This window comes from Eptatretus burgeri, chromosome 14 (assembly GCF_056783735.1).
Source record: "Eptatretus burgeri isolate ZD-2024b chromosome 14, Ebu_testis_v1, whole genome shotgun sequence".
NCBI classification, from domain to species: domain Eukaryota; kingdom Metazoa; phylum Chordata; class Myxini; order Myxiniformes; family Myxinidae; genus Eptatretus; species Eptatretus burgeri.
In genome coordinates, this window is record NC_140974.1 from 39,224,524 (window position 1) to 39,245,483 (window position 20,960).

Genomic DNA, 20,960 nt, shown 5'->3' on the forward strand with positions numbered 1-20,960 from the left:
ACATTTTCTTTCTCCATTTAGAAAACGGTGCTTGAAGATGGATTTCCGAACGAAAAGCCCATTTCAGAAACTATTAAATTCTGAGGTGATGGAGATGGGGAGAGGCGGGGGCAGGGAGAGCTGCCCACAGCCTCGTGGAACCACATGACTTGGAAAGTGGTGAAGGTACCAAGGAAAGTGAACAAGATTTGGGAAAAGGTGTGTTGTACTTGTACACTACAATTCTGAAGCAATCAATCTTTGTGGAATGTGCATTGCAAAGTTAGTGAGGGTAGCAGCTGTCTGGGCCCAACACTTGCTGCCAACATAGGCTGTAGCAACCAACTGCCCTCCCCCCACCCCACCCCCCACTTCTCCCCCTTCCCACCCCAAGGTATATTTAAACATGGACTCTGGATTCCAAATATGAAGGGAGCAGACCATAAAAAAGAATAATACTAATAATAATAATAATAATAATAATAATATATATATATTTTTTTTAAACCAGGAGAGGAGGAAGCAGATTGTATAGATGCTGGTAAACTATTTCACAGACGGACGAAATGAGCGGTGAAAGAGTGGAGTTGAGCAGACAGTCTGGATTTATGGTTGTTCCATCATCCGCCCCTTACAGGGCCTTCTCCCCCTTCACTCCTCAACCAATAACGGCTTCGTTTTGAAGTGAAAGAGATTCTGAAAAGGTGAAAGAAAGAGGGTAAGGTGAGACGATACCGGAGAAGTCGATCAAGGGGCAACTAACCTGTCTGTGATAGGAGGGCAAACACTTTGCTTTGCCATCCTCTTTGGAGATAGCAGTGATACTTCGGGCTTTGGTGCCAACAACACCAATAGGTGCCAGATTAGAAGGCATTGACACTCTCGCCAAAATTGGAAGAGATCTACTTCCTGGAGTTCCACAAAACACCGCTTGTTGTGAGAAGAGAAGCACCAATAAATAAATTAGCTCCACAGAGGACACGCAGATGGTATCAGTCTCTCGAGGCCGGTTTTACTGTCTTGGCTAAAAGTGAATACAAGTTCTAAACACTTAACTAAAGGAAGTAATTTTCCATAGAAGTTGCAGGGATTAAATATTTGATCCTTTGGGAGATTCAAAATAATAAAACTAAAGACTTTTCTTGGGTGAAGATCATGTTATAGCTTAAATTTATGCAAGCAAAGCCAGGCTCCCCAGCTTTCTCTCTTTTGCAGATTCATTAGCCACAGCCAAAGAACAGCCAAAAACATGACGTAGCACCAACCGCACCTTTTAAAACACTGGCCGTCACATCAAAGCAGTGCGTCACCGATCCGATTCCAATGTCCTCAATGTAAATAGTAATGCACATTCCAAGAATAACAAAATCAAATAATTTAGTCCCACAAATAAACAATAATAAGATAACTGCAGTCGTGTCAAGGTTTGTTGAGAAATTAAAATACATCTTCTTGTTGTTATGCCTCAAGAATTTCTCTTCAAGCATACAAGCCATAAATATTGTACAAAAGTCTCAATCCACAGAGCAAACCTGGAAAAACAGTGTGGAATTGTGATGTTGGCCTGACAATGTTTCGTACAGGAACATGCAAGCAAATGCAAACAGCAAATGGACTGGGACAGCGAGGAAATGGACAGGGTCATTAATTTACAACGGTGTTCACCTGAAAAGGCAGTCAGAAGCACAATCTTTGCAACGTCGGTACCAATGAAGTGGATTGCCCAAATGTTATTGCTTTCAATTGCAGCACAGGTTGGGGAATTGGATATTTTTCACCAGGTGCTTAGGAAAGACAAGGGGTGTGGGGAAGGCTGACCACTTGTGAATTGTGCTCACAAAAAGGCATGCAAGAGATGTTCCGATACACGGATGCTATAGCGACAGGTTCGTTCGAACTTAATTTGTTGGGCGTTTTCGAGGAGAAAGGAGAAGTTTAACGATAAGGATAAGGAGGAGAAGGAGGAGGAGAAGGAGAAGGACAAGGAGGAGAAGAAGGAGGAGGATGAGAATGAGGGTGAGAATGAGAATGAGAATGAGGAGGAAAAGGAGGAGGAGGAGAAGGAGGAGGAGAAGAGAAAAAGAAAAAGAAAAACAAGAAGAACTAGAATAAGAATAAGAAGGATAAGAAGAAGAAGGGGGAGGGGTAGAGGATCAGGTCGAGGAGTAGAAGAATTGGTGGGAGGATGCAGTGGAAAAAAACAGAAGACAGATTAAATAGTAGATCAAGGGAAAAGCTGCCAAGAGGCCACACTTGGAAGAGGATGTGGTTGCCAAAGGTTGTGGTCACAAGAGACCGGTGGTAGACCACAATGGGCCACCTGTTAGAATTGCACGTTAGGATAAGATGGAGCACAAACAAACAGATTGCAAATGACGTTTCATATTAAAAGAAATAATACCAGGATGTGTCCTATTTAAAATGATTTGCTTTTCCTTAGTCTTAGAATTACTGAAATACAAAGGCAAATATTCAAGCACCTTTAGGAAAGAGAAAGGGAAACATCAAACTTCTCACCCTGAGGATGAAGAGGAATTGCAAAATAATTGTGGAAAAATGACTCAATACTAAGCATAAACAACTCAAACAATACTTGTGATCTATAGCAATGGCTGCATATTTAAACATTGCGCTTCAAGGCACGCATGCTATGCAAAACACTTTCCGATTCAAGAATTGAATCAAGATAGAAATCAAAAAATACAATTTGCATAAGGAGCTGAGAAATCCACACGTGGTCTTCATTCGAAACGTCATAAATGGGGTATACCTTAGCAACAATTAGGACAATTTGGTAATACTTGACAGTCATGCCATTGACTCGTACATGTAATGACAAAAGCGGGAAGTTTGGAAGGGGAGTGTGGAGTGCAACACGAAGAAATAGAAAATAGCATTTGACGCGAAATCTTCCTGAATATGCTTCCACCTGCATTCGATGTCAATCCACCGTTACGCTTGATCTATATTTGGGGTCACAGGAAAATTAAAGATCACGTGAGAGAGAACACGAAAGAGAAAAGAGATAAGTAGAAGAGAGAGGGGCCACGTCGGATGCTTCAAACTCAAGATACAAAAGCAAGGAAAGTGGAAAACATCGAGGCAAAAAAATAAAAATAAGAGGGCAAAGGAGTGCAGTCAGAGATGAGAGAATAAAGAAAAGTTGGAAGAGAAGGAGAAGGTGAAAGGAGAAAAAAGTATGACATGGGTGGGATTTACCAGTGACCATTTTAAGAAATTTGACTATTTGCCAGTGTGTGGAGTATGCAAATGAGCCTGGGTAAAGCTTCAGCCTCCCATTGTCGGATCAATGCACAATCCATTCAGAGTAATCTCTTGGCAAAAATTATGAAATTTTGATCACCCAACATCTCCCCCCTTCTATGTCAATGTCGCTTTTGCGATTCAGCCATCAAACTGTCGTATTTTATGAACGTATTTAATTGCACATCTCCCATTCTTTCACTCATATTTTCTCAATTGCAATTCTCAATAAATGAAGCCCGGTGTTGGCGTAATGGTTAAGGTGTCTGGCTTAAGATCTTCAGGTCCTGAGTTCAAGCCCCAGTCATGCCATCAATAATACCAGGTGGGTTGACTGAACTTGTCATCCATCTGAGATCAGCAAAACGAGTACCAGCTTACTGGGAAAAATGAGCCATTCGAAAACACTGCGTTGGAGTGGCAACCCCTCCAGGATTGTGCCCACTAACAATGAAAATGCCTCAGTAGCCCTTTGCACCTGATGGTGAGAAAGGAATGGCTATTATTAATTATTATTAGTTCATCTTGACTTCAGTCGGGTGAGCTAAGGTGATCGAGCAGTGTTCATAGGTGAGTGAGTGGGTCAATCAGTCAGTCTGTAAACACTTCAGTCATTATCGCTTGAACCAAATTTAAATTTTGATGAAACTTGGCCACCAGCTTCATATCTGATGCCTCACGAAGATTTATCAAAATCTGCACTCATTAAGGTGGTCTACAGGGATTTTTTGACCCCCCCCTCCAAAACAGGTCTTTGCTCTCTTCTCCGAAACTATGCACACAATTTTGACGATGTTTGACCACAACCTTCATCACCCGTAATGGACCAAAGTGTATTGGCCAAATCAAAATCTGCGTTCATTGAAGGGGTGGGGGTTTGAACCCCCCCAAAATAGGTATTTGCCCTATTCACCAAAAAGACACACAATTTCGATGAAGCTTGACCACAACCTTCATCGCCTGTGATGTACCAAAGTTTGTTCACAGCATTAGAAAAAATAGATAAATAAAAATAAAAATCAGGGTCGAAGGGAGTCTTACGTGGAGGGGTTTGAGTGACTGTTGCTCCTGATCCAGGTGGGCTTCAGGACAGGCGGTCCTATAATTATTATTTCTTCATAAATCCTCAACAGACTTTCACATTCCCCTGTGCTTTTACAATACCGAGTTATTCCATTGCACACCCAAACACTTTTCCTTACAGTATTGGTAAAATACTGAAGAAAACTTACCATTTAAAAGCAGTCCAATGCTTGGTAACCGCTGCACCGGGCGAATCAACAGTTCGACGAGAGTTTGCCTCCCACATGGCGGCTTTGCTTGGTTAATCTGGAATTATAAAAGGCATGGATAAGGATGGTGGGGGTTGGAAAACCAATGAAAGAAGATGGTGGAGAGAATGGAAAGGAGGTGGGGAGGGGGGGGAGTTGATTACATAGGTATGGACATTGAACAGATTGTCCCTAAAACTCACAAATAATTTGCATCAAAATCAAGGGTTGTCATCATATCCAAGTTCAAATGAAAGTTGTTAAGAGAAGCGATGTTTGAAGTGGCAGTCACACCTTAAGAAAAGCATGAAAGCGTGGCTTCTGCTTCTCACATGTAAGCACAGTCTCTTTGCTCATCTCAAAGAAGTTGATGAATGATGGATACGTTTTCAGCAAGCGCTCCGACTGTGGCAGAATATAGGTTCAAATCAAAAATTTCAATAATCTATTTTCAAACTTCAAAACCTTTTCAGAAATAGTCACAAACACAAACTCCGATACATGATAGAAGATTCAGCACAAATATTGAAAGTGACACAAAGAGGCCAGTTTCACGGTCTCCGTGTCACTGAAAATACGAGCTAAGAGCATCGCTGATGGCAAACTACTTTAAAAATAAAAGCATTGCGTAAAAGGTTTTGCTGAAAAACCTCAAAGCAATATGCCAGCCAAGCAATCATCATGGCATTTCATTAAAATATCTCACTCAGGTTGGGTTTTTGAAGAACAGGAAGGGCCAACTAAAAGAGCAAACTTCATTTGCACAGACTTTTAAAACTATAGAACCAGCCAAGGAATTGTTATTCTGAAACCTCTCGTTTATTCATATTAATACCACGCACGGTTCCTGCCAAGCGGTTATCACGACTCGGCTCAGTTATGGAAGAAACTTAACAGCACAGGACCGTACGGTAGTCAAAATGAAGCATTAATTAACAGACTGTCATTCTAATTGTATTAGCCAAAGAAGCATAGCTCGTTTGTATGGGATTTTTTGTGCAACTAAGTGTACAATGCACCCTTCCAAACTGATAAAATGTGGATGCGTTTCTGCAAAAGTGCTAACAACTGATTTGCTTGTTATTTTGGGTTTTTTTTTTTTACATTCCATTACTCAAGAACATGAGAAATCATGAATCAATTTTGGTTCTTGGTATACAATTGTAGCACACCTCTTTCTTCAGATGAATCACAAGCAGGCCAGTGATTATATTGTTGTAAAATTCCCGACGGTCGGCGTGCGAACGACCGCGTCTAACCAATAGCGGTCGCTTCGCCCACCGAACGGACAATCCAGTCGTGACTTTCTGGAACAACGCCAGAAACCAGTCACGGGTGGGTTTTTAATCCCACCACGGCCCAGTCCGTATTCTACCCGCGCGAAATAGGGTCAATCGCCGAATATCGATATACCGAAGTACCCACGCGGGTAACCTACCGAGGGACCGTACCTCGGCGAAGGCCTGCTTGGACACGAACCGCTTAAGCGGTCCGTTCCGTTCTGGGATAACTGAGCGGGTATTATCGCCAGACCTCGCCGGACCCGATTCTATTTATCGGCTATTTAAAAACCAACTATATTCCGAGTGCAAGATGGGGCAGTTCAATGAGGGAATGGACGCAAGGAACAGGTTTACATTCACACAAGGACATTTATTATAATAAAGCACATATGCAATTAAACAAGGCAAAACACGTCTGCAATTATACAAGCAAAAAAGCACGACAAAAGAACTACAACCGTCTACTTATTATGTACATCACTTGCACTTAACAGCAGTTCCGACTTATTAGACGGGCACACAGAAACACGCATGCACACACACACACACACACACACACACACACACACCCACACACACACACACACACACACACACACACACACACACACACACACACACACACACACACACACACACCCAAGAAATGGTGGCAGAGGCCTTTAATAACGAGCTCCAGCTCGGAGGACAGGTGAGCTGAAACTCAGAGCCTATCTCGAACCTTTCCACCTCGTGTGGTCTTCAAGTTGTTCGGGCTCCAGCGAAAGCGAGCTGGATCCAATCGCCGAGCCACCATCCTTCCCGAGCTCCCACGAATCCTCCCACGCTTCTCAACACGTGCTGGTGAGACGAGGCGCCGATCCTTCCCGTCGATGCGTCGCTTCCCCGAGGAACCACCTCCACGAAGAGGTCGATGAGTCGCACCAAGCCGGGAACCAAAATGGAGAACAAAGAGCTCCACGAACCAAGAAGAAGAAGCCACCACTCTCAGCTCGAGCCGAGCGACCGGCTCATTTTCCTTCCAAGCAAAGCAGCTCGAAGCAAAAAGCTCTCCCGAGCCAAGCAGAAGCCGAAGCTCACGGAACCAGCCGAAGCAAAAAGCTTCCGAAGGCCTCAACTGCAAGCCAAGCAGGACCCGACGGCTGAACAACTCCCCTCTACTGAAGCAAAAAGCTGACTAACCAAGAACAAAGAAAGGATCTTGTCCTATCCTTCTCCGACCTTCCCCGATCCAGGCGTGACTGATGCCCTCGTGCTTCATCCCCCCCTCCCCCCCCCCCGCTCAACCACATGTGGGAGGGAGTTGTTGAGTCAGAGTCACGGGACGCCAGGATTCTTCTTCGTCTTCACAGAAGAGGAGGAGGGATGTCTCCATTTCTATCCGCAGCGCATCTAATCGTTTTCTGAACATTTAAATAATGGAAGGTGAGCTATCTCGGGAACAAGCACTTATCGACATAGCTGACGAAATGAACCTGAATGTTGTGTGCAATCGAATTCCAAATTCGGAACAATATATATCTAAAAACACACACACACACACACACACACACACACACAGACACACACAGACACACACAGACACACACACACACACACACACACAGACACACACAGACACACACAGACACACACACACACACACACACACACACAGACACACACAGACACACACAGACACACGCACGCACGCACGAAGGTGGATACTTTAGAGATCTGGGGCGGGAGTATTTAAACTCAGACGTTCTACCTGGCAAAGATCTGCCTGCACGCATGTGCATGCATGCTCGTACATGTAGCGACCTTTGCACCCCTCTAATCAGTTCACTCTGAATCCGCTTCGTACATGCTACAGTCCCCTCCACAGAGGGGGGGGGTGGGAAAGAGATAGGGCAGGGTCAGAAAGAATGGTGGGAGAGAGGGGGGTAGGGTTGGGAGGGAGAGAGGGGGGTGGGATAGGGGTGAGAGGGAGACGCATAGGGGAGAGTGAGGGGAGGGGGAAAGGGATTCCGGCAGATGAGATGTTCAGTTTAACATCCATCCGAGAGACGGCACACACATTGATGAATCACCCTGTCTGGGAAACACCAGGATGACAGTTTATAGTGGGGTTGGGATTCAAACTCAAGCTAGACAGCTTAGAGTGGGCATGCGTACCTCTCAGCTTTCTTGCCGTGATGTGGCGATTCATCACTTCATAACAACTGAAACATATAATTTATTTTGCCTTCCAACCTCCGGTATAGACATCGATTTAAAGGTTGAAGAATGTGCACCAAGGGGCTTCACCAAACAATCCACGAAAAGGTTGAATAAACCTTTACAAACAAAATATTTAATTAACCTCTGCCATCTTCGAAGATGGATGGAGGTTACTGTTTTCACCCCTTTCTGTTTGTTTGTTTGTTCGTTTTGGCAAGATAACAAACACACAAAGTTTTTGCAAGATATGTTAGTCAGCTTGTATGTTTTTTGTTTGTTTGTTTGTTTGTCTGTAATCACGTATAAAAAATTCTGCAGAGCACAGTTATCATTGGAAATTTTTGTAACTTCGCATATCAGAGTTCTATAGAGGTCCCTTTCAGCGCACAAAATTTTGAAGGTCAAGGTCACTTTGTCGCAAATCAGGGGAGTCGACGAAACCCTTATTTTTTGAGTAATTTTGATCGGATCGTCTTCAAACTTCATGGGAATATAGTTCATGGTCTGGCGCTCAGCTGATTAATTTTTGGTGGCGATTGGCCTTGACCTTCATGGTTAGCGCCTGAGGTCAAACATGTTTGACCCCAAGGTCAAATTTTCAAGTTTTAGGAACCATATCGTGTAGTACCTCAAATTGAACACCTCGATGAGTGCTTTCTCGATATGTCAAGCTCGAGACATTATGACGTCATTTGGTGACGTTATGAGGCAAACGCATATTTTTCATGGTTACTCTGTAGAACGATTCTCATCGGAATCTCTCGTTGGCAGATATTCCTCAAGGAGTCGCTCCTGGTGGATTGCAGCTCTGTTCACCTCAGTGTGACCTTAAAGAAGTCACACGTGGTCACGTTTTGGCAAGATACGGGTCACCCTGAGGGTGACATTGTTTTTTACTTAAGAAATCTAAAGATTTCGTAAGTATATTGATGCCTTCCGTTTCTGTTTGTTTGTTTGTTTGTTTGTAGGCACGATAACTCGAGAACGGAAGAAGCTCCCAACGTCAAATTACACCACGTGATTCAGGAGGTTGATGGCCAGTGCTGATTAGATTTTGGTCAAAATCGGTCAAAGGTCAAGGTCACAGTGAGGTCAAACATCCAAAAATTGATAACTCGAGAACAGAAGAAGCTTCCAATGTCAAATTACATCACATGATTCAGGAGGGTGGTGGCTAGCGCTGATTAGATTTTGGTCAAAATCGGTCAAAGGTCAAGGTCACAGTGAGGTCAAATATTCGGTTTTTGATGGTTTGATACAGATAACTTGAGAACGGAAGAAGCTCCCAACGTCAAATTACACCACGTGATTCAGGAGGCTGATGGCTTGTGCTGATTAGATTTTGGTCAAAATCGGTCAAAGGTCAAGGTCACAGTGAGGTCAAACATCCAAAAAATGATAACTCCAGAATAGAAGAAGCTTCCAATGTCAAATTACACCACGTGATTCAGGAGGGTGGTGGCTAGCGCTGATTAGATTTTGGTCAAAATCGGTCACAGGTCAAGGTCACAGTGAGGTCAAACATCCAAAACATTCGATTTTTGATGGTTTGGTACAGAATCATCGGAGAAACTTCTGGTTTGTGTCGCTACCTTCTCAAGAGACAGCTTTTATGAGACAAGGTCAGAGGTCAAGTTGACGATTTCGTAAGTACCAGTCCATGACTGCTTGTTTGTTTGTTTGTTTGGAGGCGCGATTACTCGACAATGGAAGAAGCTACGAATGTCAAATTACACCACGTGATTCAGGAGGGTGATAGCTAGTGCTGATTAGATTTTGGTCAAAATCGGTCAAAGGTCAAGGTCACATTGAGGTCAAACATCCAAAACATTCGATTTTTGATGGTTTGGTACTGAATCATCACAGAAACTTCTGGTTTGCGTCGCTACCTTCTCGAGAGACAGCTTTTATTAGACAAGGTCAGAGGTCAAGTTGACGATTTCGTAAGTACCAGTCTATGACTGCTTGTTACTTACGAAATCTAAAGATTTAGTACAGGTAGATTGAGTACAGTACGAAATCTAAAGTACAGGTAGATCGAGCCAAGATAGAATGGTCTGTGTCCAAGTAGATTAGTCTCTACTTCTAATCAAATCGTTTTAACACAGTGATGCTGAGGAGGCAGCATATGTAACATATAGACAGTATAACGAGGGATAAGATTGCATGTGTAACAACCTTCCATATCGCAAGACAGGGTGAGGTCTTGTGGGCTATTAGAAAGGCGCGTGTGTTCCCTTTTGTTGAGGTGTGTCTGTTCCATATTTCGTTGGTGCCATCGGAGTTGGGTTTATTGATTTCCTATTTCTGTTCTTGTTGAGACTCCCCAATTTGCCCTTTCATTGTGTCCTATACTCACTGGTTCATTCCATTATCATTTGGCTTGGCCTCCCCCATCCCTAATAATTTTATCAATCAATCCTACATCTTAAGCGAGGTTTCGTTCCAAATTTTCCCGAACACTTCAAATCGCCATTGCTTTAATCAGGTACGCATTGTGGGTGAATACGCCACCAGTTAACCATCACCACATGATGGATAGCGAGTTTAAAAAGTGCTTGGCTGTTCGTGGGACCTTCAGCACTGTGGCATACATCACGTTTGTGAGCCTCTTACGCAACAATACATACATACTAGGCCTTGAGGTTACATTAATTTGGGCACTTTGCATGTGAAATTAATGACCAAGAGAAGGGAGGTGTGGGAGAGGAGATGTCGGGATGGGGTGGGAGTGGGTGATTCCTCACCCACTGCTGAAAGCGATTATTTTGGGGGGGGGGATGACAATCAAACCATGCAGTCCGAGAGCATTCGGAAAGCTACACTGTACACATATTTCCCTCTTCCAAACATTTTTACTCGAATTTGTTTTTGGCAGCAATGTCAGTGTTGTATTTTATTTATTAACTGTGTGATCAATTTGGGGACATTAACTGGACACATTTATTTTGAGAACGGCATTCATCACTGTAGCCAGCACATAATCAAAAGGTCTGTACACATACATATACATATACAAACACAGACGTGAGATTAATGTGGTTGGAAATATCTATTTTAGTACAAAAGGCAGAGCCAACAAACAATTAGAAGTAAACTCGACTCTACCAACTTTCAGCAACCCAGCCTGCTCTTTATTAGTTGCAGCAAATTGGTAGAGTACAGCCGATTTATATTTGATGGTTGGTTGTGCCTTTTCGATTTAAAAATTTAATAGACAAAAGATGACTCAGTGGGAAAGATATTAAATCTTAGAAAATACACTGGTTGTGATAAGAGCACCAAGACAGAACTGGAGACTGTAGGAGTGACAAGCATGTGAACAAGTTCCAATGTCAGCGACAATTTGTCTCCAAATTGAGTGAAATGTGCCCTTTTCAAACCAAGGGCAACAATGAGAAATCAAAGCATTAAAAAGAATGAAATAGGAAAGACAGTTGTGATGAGCATCAAAAAAATAAAATAAAATAGGAAAGTCCGTTGTTATGACCGATAAATGTTAAATATAATGCTTTTGTCCTTGCACCAATCCAATCATTCTGAGAGCAAATATGGCATATCAAATCACTTACATGCTTAATGATCACTTCACCGATGCTGCTTTCCTCTCTCCAGTTTGCAATCACCTCTTGCAAATCCACCTGAGAAATGTATTGCAGCAAGAGAAACTTTAAGCAAAGTCCCAAAATAAAAGGTCAGTTGTCTGGGTAGGTCAGAAGTAGTCCAACAAAATATTTTGCATGCCTATAAAGTTAACAGGTTTGCAAACAAGCCAAAGACCAGTGCCACGATTACTATAATCTTCAAACATGTTTGGCCCCAAAGCACTACAACATGGCTATGCCCAACATGTTTCAAAAAATAGGACAGGACAGGATATGCTGAAGAAAACCCAATACACCAATGCCACACTTAAAATCTGTTCCACAGCATTGAGCAGTGAGTGGTCAGAGGCCACACTCTCCACAAACTTCAGAGGTACAAACAATACAATCTCTATCTCTATCTAACAATTTGACCTCGGTGAAGTGTATGTTGAATTGCACATCTTTGTAAAGCAGCAAATTTCTCAATCAACAATTGGAGTCGCTTTCAGGGTGCAAAACCAATCCGAGTTTGCATGCAAAAAAACAAATTTTGTGCGGGGACAGGGGAGTTGGAGAGGACCAAGGGTATCTCCATGCGAGTCTTGCATAACTACGCTTGTAGCCCTCGATGCTTTGACCTGCTTGTTGACAATTTTAAGGATTCGTTTCTGGACTATAAACAACTTGACCAGGCATTTTGCATACATCATGTGAACCGATTTCTTCAATTTACAAAAGGCAACCATGAGATAGCTATTTTTTGGTGATGCCAACTACTATCCTGTCAAACCCATCCGACACCCCCCCCCCCACTACAAGAGAATGAATTCACCGATGCTTTTCTGGCTCAATGCCAGTCATCAACATGGAGTGGATTCCCTCCAAGAGTTGAAGAGGTGGTATTTGAATAAATATAAATACAGTGTAATATATATATATATATATATATATATATATATATATATATATATATATATATATATATATATATATATATATATATATAAAATATATAAAAATATATATATATATATATATATATATAACATGAGGTTGAGGCAGTTGGTATTATCCATTCATGGTCCAGTGCTCAAATGGGAATGCCAAAAAGGGAAACCAAGCCACAATGGGATATTCCATTCAAATTTATTTTTGACAGCACTGTCAATGCTTTTTGTTTTCTATTAATTAACTGTGTGATCAATTTGGGGACATTCCTTTTGAGGGCAGCGTTAGTCACTGTAACCTGTGTATAATCAAAAGGCCTGTACGTATACATACATCTGTAATGACCGATTCACGTTAAATGAATATCTGGGAAGACATCACTCCAGAAGTCATCGTCAAAGAATAGTGCCAGGGAGCCTGGTCGAGAAACAAAATTTCATTCCGAAAATCCTCAGACATTGCCTATATATAGACTATATACAAGAACGAAACTCATGGAAGAGCAAGGTAGAACTAATGGTGCAACAAGCAACAAAGGTATGAACAAACATGATAAGAGGAATGGGAGGAGTGTATGAAACAAACTGGCAATGTAACATAGTTGGGTTAAGAAAGATTATTAATGTGGCTAATAAAGACCATGGGTCAGAATTGAGGATAACAAGAGATTTTGGTGCATTGCTTGCTGGAAATTCTGGAGGGAAGACACACATGATTTTGGAAAGTTATCTGGTATGGGGTTGCTAGAACAACATGAGATTTTGTAACCCAAACGGAGGATATGCTTTCCAAGACAGGTATTACACATACCACTTTGGAAAGGTAGTTGCCTCAAATATGGTTGAACAACACCAAAGTGTGAGCCTGGACAAGGATAACTTGTACAACTTGGAAAATAAGAAATAAACAATGCGGACTTGCACCCAAATAGAACATTCAAAACCCGAGAGTTCATAAAACACCTTACCCCAAGCAGTCTTCAGAAAGAGAACATGAGTAGGGTCATTTAAGCTCTTGCTTTACGTTTCTGAGCATGATGTACATTTTATATAAGCCGCAATTTTGTCCGAATCTCGATATTCTTAAAGGCTGATAGCGCAAACGGCAAATTTGATTGCTCAAGATGATAGAATATTTTGTTCAAGTACTGATAAACAAGAAGTTTTTGAAGTGCCAACAATGGAGATTTGTGTTCTGCAGTGTTAAAGCATATAATTAAATTTAAATAAAATAAAGGTTTTGGAAGTTGGAGAAAGATTAAAACAAAACTTTTTCCGGAGGTTTACCGCCATTGATGCAGTGGATTTTTCACCCCCTTATTTAACACATTGCATTAATTATTCGTGCCTGTTTGTGTCCTTTATAAAACATCCTTAGAAACAGTAAGTTTCTTGTTTGGAATGATTTTCAATTTTGTCCGGGAATGCCCGGCAGGCAGAGACAGACAGACATACAATTACCTCACCCCTCTCTGCACGTGCGATCACGACAAATTTCCATACAATTTGCTAAGTTCAGAGCCAAAGTACTGCTCTCTCTTTGTCTATCGAGTGCAGCCTGTGGCTGCTGATTGCATCATTGGTTGGGATGTGGCTATGCCGCTGATACAGTGTTCCCCTTACCAGTACACTGGTGCTCATTTTGCCGACCTCGGAAGGATGACAGGCTGAGTCAACCTCCTGGTGTATTTTAATTCAGTGGCCAACGGGGCTTGAACTCAGGACCCTAGGATCCCAAGCCGCCACTCTAATCACTAAGCCAACACTGGGCTTAAAGTACTGCTAAACTGCAGATTCATATCATTTTCATGTTTCGATTCATGTTCTCATGTACAAAAATATACAATTAAATTGAAATTGAGTAGTTGCTCGATCGCACACTGACATATGTAGACAGATTGAACCAAACACTTGCCCTTGCATTGCATTTCACAAACCCAGGGTAAATATCAATAATAATTTATCCCTTATTAGCCTACTTCCTTTTTCGTTCTTGTGATATTTACAGTCTTGTGATTGACTTTCATCATTCGTTGATTGACATGTGAATTTTCACAAGTTACCAGCCTTGAGCAGGACTAGTTCACACTTGACTAATCATCAAGACGAAGGACGATCCAGAGCTTAAACAAAAGGAGACCTTCTGCCAACCGGAAAAGCTGAGGCATACCAATAATGCAAGGGTGCTAACTGCTAAAAACCAGACATGTGATCTGGTGGTCAAAGTGAGCTTCGATTATTTCCTCTTTTAATAAACCTTCACCTTCAGGCCACATGCTCTATGAAAAAAAAAAAAAAAAAAAAAAAAAAAAAAAAAAAAAGAGTTGGTAAAGTTTATAACCGAGATGGTTGTTGCGTCACAACTACAACGCTTGGTACACCATTGACAAGAAGCAAAGTCTGATGACCAAGGGTGGAAGCAACATTAATCTGAAAATTGAATTTGTGTGTCTTCTTGAGAAGAGAATCTTGCTTTGAGCTGCATCACTGGCATTACATTTTAGGATATTCATTTGAGGAAATTCAAAAACAATTCATAAACTAAAAGTTGAGCTCTGTAGCTTGTGACAACATTGGATGTAGAATGATGGATTGGATGTGAGAGCAACACTAGGCTATATTCAGAAACAGCCACAAACACCCCGAGGATCAAGGTAAACTATGTATGGATCTATGCTGGGTTTGTTTACCTGAAGCCAACAGCAGGTGTAAGCTTTGAGCTCACAAAACAGCCTAAGCTGCTTTTACAAAGGAGAGGAAGAAGAGAGGAGGGAGAGGTATTCTTCAGTTTGGTATCAATTTTAAATTCCTCCCTGTTCACTGGATGCTATTCACCCTGATACTAAATGTTACAAAGCTGGCAACATACATCACATCAAGCAACATACACTACTGCACACTCAGAAAACACAATTTCACATCTCACATCAGATATTTATGTTATCCATTTATCCAGAAAAAGTAGGAATGGAATATGAAAAGTAATAGAAAATAAATTAAGACAACAGAAGAAGAACTAGATATCTGCGATCGCAAAGCGATCACCAAGGATAAAGCCTCTCCCAGTGCCTGCGATTAAAGGATGGCCTTTTTTATTTCTTTTTATTTTTTTTGCAGACTGCCATATGACCTTGACCATCAACATTTAGGGATAGAGTATAAATTAAGAAAATGTGTACCCATCTACATTCTATCCATAAAACTCAACATTATAAAAATGAGGAAAATTTTTCAAGTTATGATCAAAAAGGTGCTTTTTATTAATTAGATCACAATCCAAAAAAATAGGTCAAGGATACGAATCAAATATCATGTCTACAACTTCAGTGCAGATCCACTATTATGATGCAAAAACATATTGAAAGGCCAAGCGGTCTTTGAGACTCCGCATTGGCAAAAAAAAAAAAAAAAATTGACCTTCACCTTTAACTCGGAGTTATGATGTAAATTAAGCGTAAATGCGCCTTGTCTCGGCATATCTATGGAGGGCAATTTCATTCTGATCGGATAAACCTCCATCAAGTTATGGTGAAAAATATTAAAACGTCTACAATTCGGTGATGAACTTAAAAATTAGGTCAAAATTTAACAAATTATGTCAATCAAACATACTTTATATTCACATTATTGATGCAAATTTCATTCCGAAAGTCTGAGCTGGCCAAGTCCAAAAGTTCGAAAGTCCTAAATACAGCTCGGAAATTGGCAGAGGAGGAGTAAAAAAAAATTAACTGAAATAAAAATGGGGGGCTATTACTACAAGGGGTCTCAGAAACTAGAGGGTACCATCAAAAATTGTGGGCACTAATTATAAAACAAACAGCTACGGGGAGGCTTGAATAATCTTTTAACCCTTTGAACCCGAGCGGCTGTTTCACCAGCCGCTCCTCAAAACTCCATCTTCCCGAGTGGCCAGACTTTTCTCCAGGGATCCCAGAGTGGGGAAGCCGAAATGCCAAGGAGCTCAGGGTTAAAAGGGTTAACATAATTTTCAGCATGTAGAAGAAAGTGGCACTTTTAACCTGCCGTTTCTGGCATGAAATGTGTAATCAAATAGTCTTTTCAACATTTAGATGAAAGAACAGAAGTAGATAAGAGGAGACAATGATGAGATGATACACAAACTCCCCAAAGAGCAAAAAAATAGAAATAAAAATAATTACAACATTCCAAACAAATCTTTAAAATATATTGCCTCCAAAAATGAAGAAATAAAACAAAAGGCTCCCAAAAAAGAAAAAGATGCTTTTATCTCGAGTTGATAACACATATTTTCTTCCACAGTGTTTTTATGTAATGGACACTTTATCCCTTGGTGGTGGAGTGTTATGAAAAGAAAATTTGTTTTGCATTTCCATCGTTCTTCACAGTGAGGGATCACTTGCATCCATAAGAGAGAAAAGCTTTTCAGGATTTGGAGCATATGTAAGAGGAATTTATAAACCTCTACGTTAAGACATAAGACACCAAACAGAAAAGTTACAAAACTTGTTAATTGGCATTAAGATCACAAAACATCGTGATCTTAAGTTTCCACAAACTTTCCATGTAACATTGTGAGAACCGCAAATAAATAAATTTATCAACAAATAAGATCTATAATAGTATGTAACTAATGCAGTAAACAAGCAAGTCTTGCTGTAACAACCAGTGGTGGAGAGTGTAAAGAGTCAACAATCAACTTGGCTGCCGTGCAGGGTTGACACTGATGTGGAACAATAATTAAGATAAACAAACTTTATTCAACCAGCTTGAAATGGTGGGGACGAGGTACAAAGAAAGATGCTACAGAATGTCTTTCCAATTCCTCGGGCAAAACCGCTTCCGGAAAAACAGCCAAATCAGCAAAAACATTTTCTTACAAATAGATTTCCAGGTAATGAGTAGCCATTCCATAATTTCGATGAGCTTAAACATTTCTCAAAAAAGTGTAGAAATTTTTTTTTTATAATTAAAAAAAAAAAAGGTGTGCATACCCTGATGTGTGTGTGAACTTCCAATATCTCTGGAATGCTGCCAAAAATGGCTTTAATCTCTTCTGGTGCAAGGATGGGCCCTCCCACCTGCCGCTCTTTCTCCAGTGGCTCTTTGAAAAGCTACAGACAAAGACAAGGATAAACATGACCAGACACAACCGCACCAGGGAGAGAGCATGAGAGAAATTTGAAACTAAAACGCAATATTCAGAAGGGTATTTGTATCCATCCCTTGCTCAACAGTACCACAGCTTGAGGTCTTGTGACAATTTTAAACCAGAATAAACCTGATAGAAACATTTCAAACCTCAATGATGGTTGTGAGGATCTCCACATAATTGCTCTCAGTTTGCAGAAGTTCCATGGACACCTGGAAGCGTGGAGACAACTTGGCAGAAGCATTTGCTGGCTTCCCACCAACAGATTGTCTCCCATTGCACGTAGTTTCTGGGGCATCAATGGCAACGTGATTGGCACCAGAAGCAAAACACACATGCTCATTCACTCAAACCATGGACTGACCCACATGGTCAGGAGTTTGCAGTATGGGCAGCTGCTCATTCAGTGAGATGAGAAAGTTTTCCAAGTATTTTCAGCTTATTTTAGTAGCTTTGTGAGTGATTTTAGATAATGATCCTTATCTCGCACATTATGTACTTTAGGGTGCCCCAAACACCGCCATTTCCTGGGGTTTCTACGATTCGAGCATTTGGGAGGGATTACCTCATTTCGAAAGTCACGTATTGATGACACATTTTGTGTGAAGAATGAATCAAAGATGATCAACATAAAACAGATGTGATAATACAACATTGCAAAGAATTGGGGAAATGGTAAGGATAAAAAGGTAAATCTCAATGCCACACTTTGTATATACTGGATATATCAACATGTCACTACTCTGGCACATTTCACCTTCGCATGACATCAACTTGTCCTTCTCAGTTGTCCCTTAACCTTCCTCCCCCCTTGTGCCCACCCCACATTAACAACTCCATCGATGGAGGCTGGCATGCCCCACGGCAGCATTTTAGTCCAAATTATTTTCTTGGTTTTCAGTAATGTCATCGCCTTGGAAAAATATTTTTACAATTTTGCAGAGGACAGCATTATTTCTAACAGTTCCCCATCACATTGGAGGATTCGATGCTAAATCCTTCAAAATAGACCTTGGAAATCAATTTTAAAAAATAAAAAAAATGAAACAAATCAACATCTGGCCCAATACTTGGAGCATGACTTCAATCCAGTTAATTTACACAAACTCAATTTGTCACTACAAAAAAAGAAAAACGAAAAATCAAGTGAACCCACCGATCATCTTCTATAATCAATCTGGCAAACATCATTGAAAAGCCAATACAATTGCAGGCAATCATATTATTCACAGGTGTAATTCTAAGTACGGAAACTCGACGGTGAAAATGAGATGACAAGCAAGTACAAGTAAAGGTTTTAGCTTGTGAACCAAAACTCTGGATGAAAGTACTTGAAACTGGAAGTGGTACTAAGGTGGTCGAGGTAACAAGACAAACTTACAAAAGTGATATTAATCACCAGATTTCATTTTTAACATGGAAAGACAGCAGAGAACAGCTTTGCCAATGTCCTTGCTGCAATAACAGGTGTGAATGCCACCTCGAGAGCAATAAAATGCACATTATTAAAAAGTAGTCTCAAGGGAGGTGTCGCTGCTTGAAATCTGCTGCTGAGAAAAGGCAACCAAAGCAAAAGAAGCAAATGGGCATCAGACATGTCAATCATCTACATAAAATTGATGGTATCCTAACTGTTAATCGATAAAGCTCATTTTACCCCTTTCCCTTTCTGCTCCTCATCCACTCGCATGTGATGTCCCTGTTTAGCTGTTCCCCTTTGATCTTCCGGTCTGTTAACCTGCAGCCATCTGTCGTTTTGCTCTTACACGCACCAGCTTAGCTTTCTGTAAAAAGGAACCATAGTGTGAACTGTTAAAAGTCCAGATGAATATTTGAAGCGTCGTAGACTCATGAGCACCAATTTGTAATTTTTGAAAATGTCTTCACCAGACATCTGTCAATTTACGACCACCAAATGACGTTCTGGTCATTATACGCACGTGCAAATGCAACAAATGGAGCAATTTTCCCCAAAATCATTCCAGAATGACCACAATGGCAAAACACCATGACCAACACACTCAACCTCACAATACAACAGCTCAGCTTGTTTTGCCCTCCACTCAAAAGTCATGTCATCAACAAACGTTAAAAAAAAAACTTTAACAACTTACGAATAGATTCATTGCAAAACAACAAGTTGCCAATTTATGGCATGGATGTGGTCCAAAGAACTGCAAGGTTATATGAAACAACGTTTGGACAGGATTTTCCCATATAGTGTTATAATGGGTGGGGGGGGGAGGGAGGGTGCGCGTTACCAGGGAAAAACATTTGGTCACCCTCACTTAACTTGGCTTTCACTCAAGTAAATATGAGAAAGAAAAATTAAATAAATCAATACAAAACAATTGAAACAGTAGATACAGTACCGATAGAAAGTCTACACCCACATTCAAAATTTTCACCTTTTATTGCCTTGTAGCCTGGAATTAAATTGCATCAAATCAGACTTTTTCACCTTTATTTACCCCACATAACCCACAATTTCCAAGTGAAAAACAAATTTGACAAATTTCAGAAAATTAATGATAAATATACAAAACTAGACTATCTTGGTTGGATAAATGTCCACCCCCACACACCCCCCAACCCCCTCCTCAAGTTAATACTTGGTGGAAGCACCTTTGACAGCAATTACAGGTGTGAGTCTGTTGGGATAGGTCTCTACCAACTTTGCACACCTTGATTGGGTAATATTGCCCATTCTTCTGTGCAAAACTTATCAAGCTCAGTCAAGTCGTGTGGGAAGCATTAATGGACAGAAATCTTCAAGTCATGCCAGAGATTTTCGATTGGATTTAGGCTGGGGCTCTGACTGGGCCACTTTTTGTTCATCTTCCATCTTTTTTGACTCTGACTGGGACATTCATCTTTTTGTTCCTTAGCCACTCCAGTGTAGCTTTGGCTGTGTGCAGTGGGTCGTTATGCTGAAAGGTGAACTTCCGTCCCAATTTCAAGTTTCTTGCAGATGGCAGCAGGTTGTCCTCCAGGATTTTTCTGCATTTTGCTCCATCCATTTTCCCTTCTATCCTGAGAGGTTCCCTGGTGATGAGAAACATCCCCATAACATGATACTGCCACCACCATGCTTCACAGTAGGGATGGTATTCTTTGGGTGATGTGCTGTGTTGGGTTTGCGCCAAATGCAACGTTTTGCATTTAGGCCAAAAAGTTCCACCTTGATTTCATCAGACCACAAAACTTTTTTCTACATGGCTTCAGAATCTCTGCAGTGGTATTTTGTACATACCTCAAACAGGACTCAAGGTTGGCCTTCTTTGTGTAATGGC

General features: G+C 41.0%; 1 protein-coding gene across 1 annotated transcript in view; it reads right to left on the bottom strand.

Moving 5' to 3' along the window:
* Positions 1-20,960, bottom strand: part of ECT2 (epithelial cell transforming 2) — a 113,592-nt gene that overhangs the window by 11,390 nt on the left and 81,242 nt on the right. The window contains exons 11-15 of the mRNA XM_085854424.1: positions 17,817-17,956; positions 17,510-17,629; positions 11,572-11,640; positions 4,809-4,919; positions 4,476-4,572 (exon numbers count right to left, since the gene is read on the bottom strand). Coding sequence (XP_085710550.1) covers positions 4,476-4,572; positions 4,809-4,919; positions 11,572-11,640; positions 17,510-17,629; positions 17,817-17,956 — 537 coding nt within the window. The remainder of the gene's footprint in view (positions 1-4,475; positions 4,573-4,808; positions 4,920-11,571; positions 11,641-17,509; positions 17,630-17,816; positions 17,957-20,960) is intronic.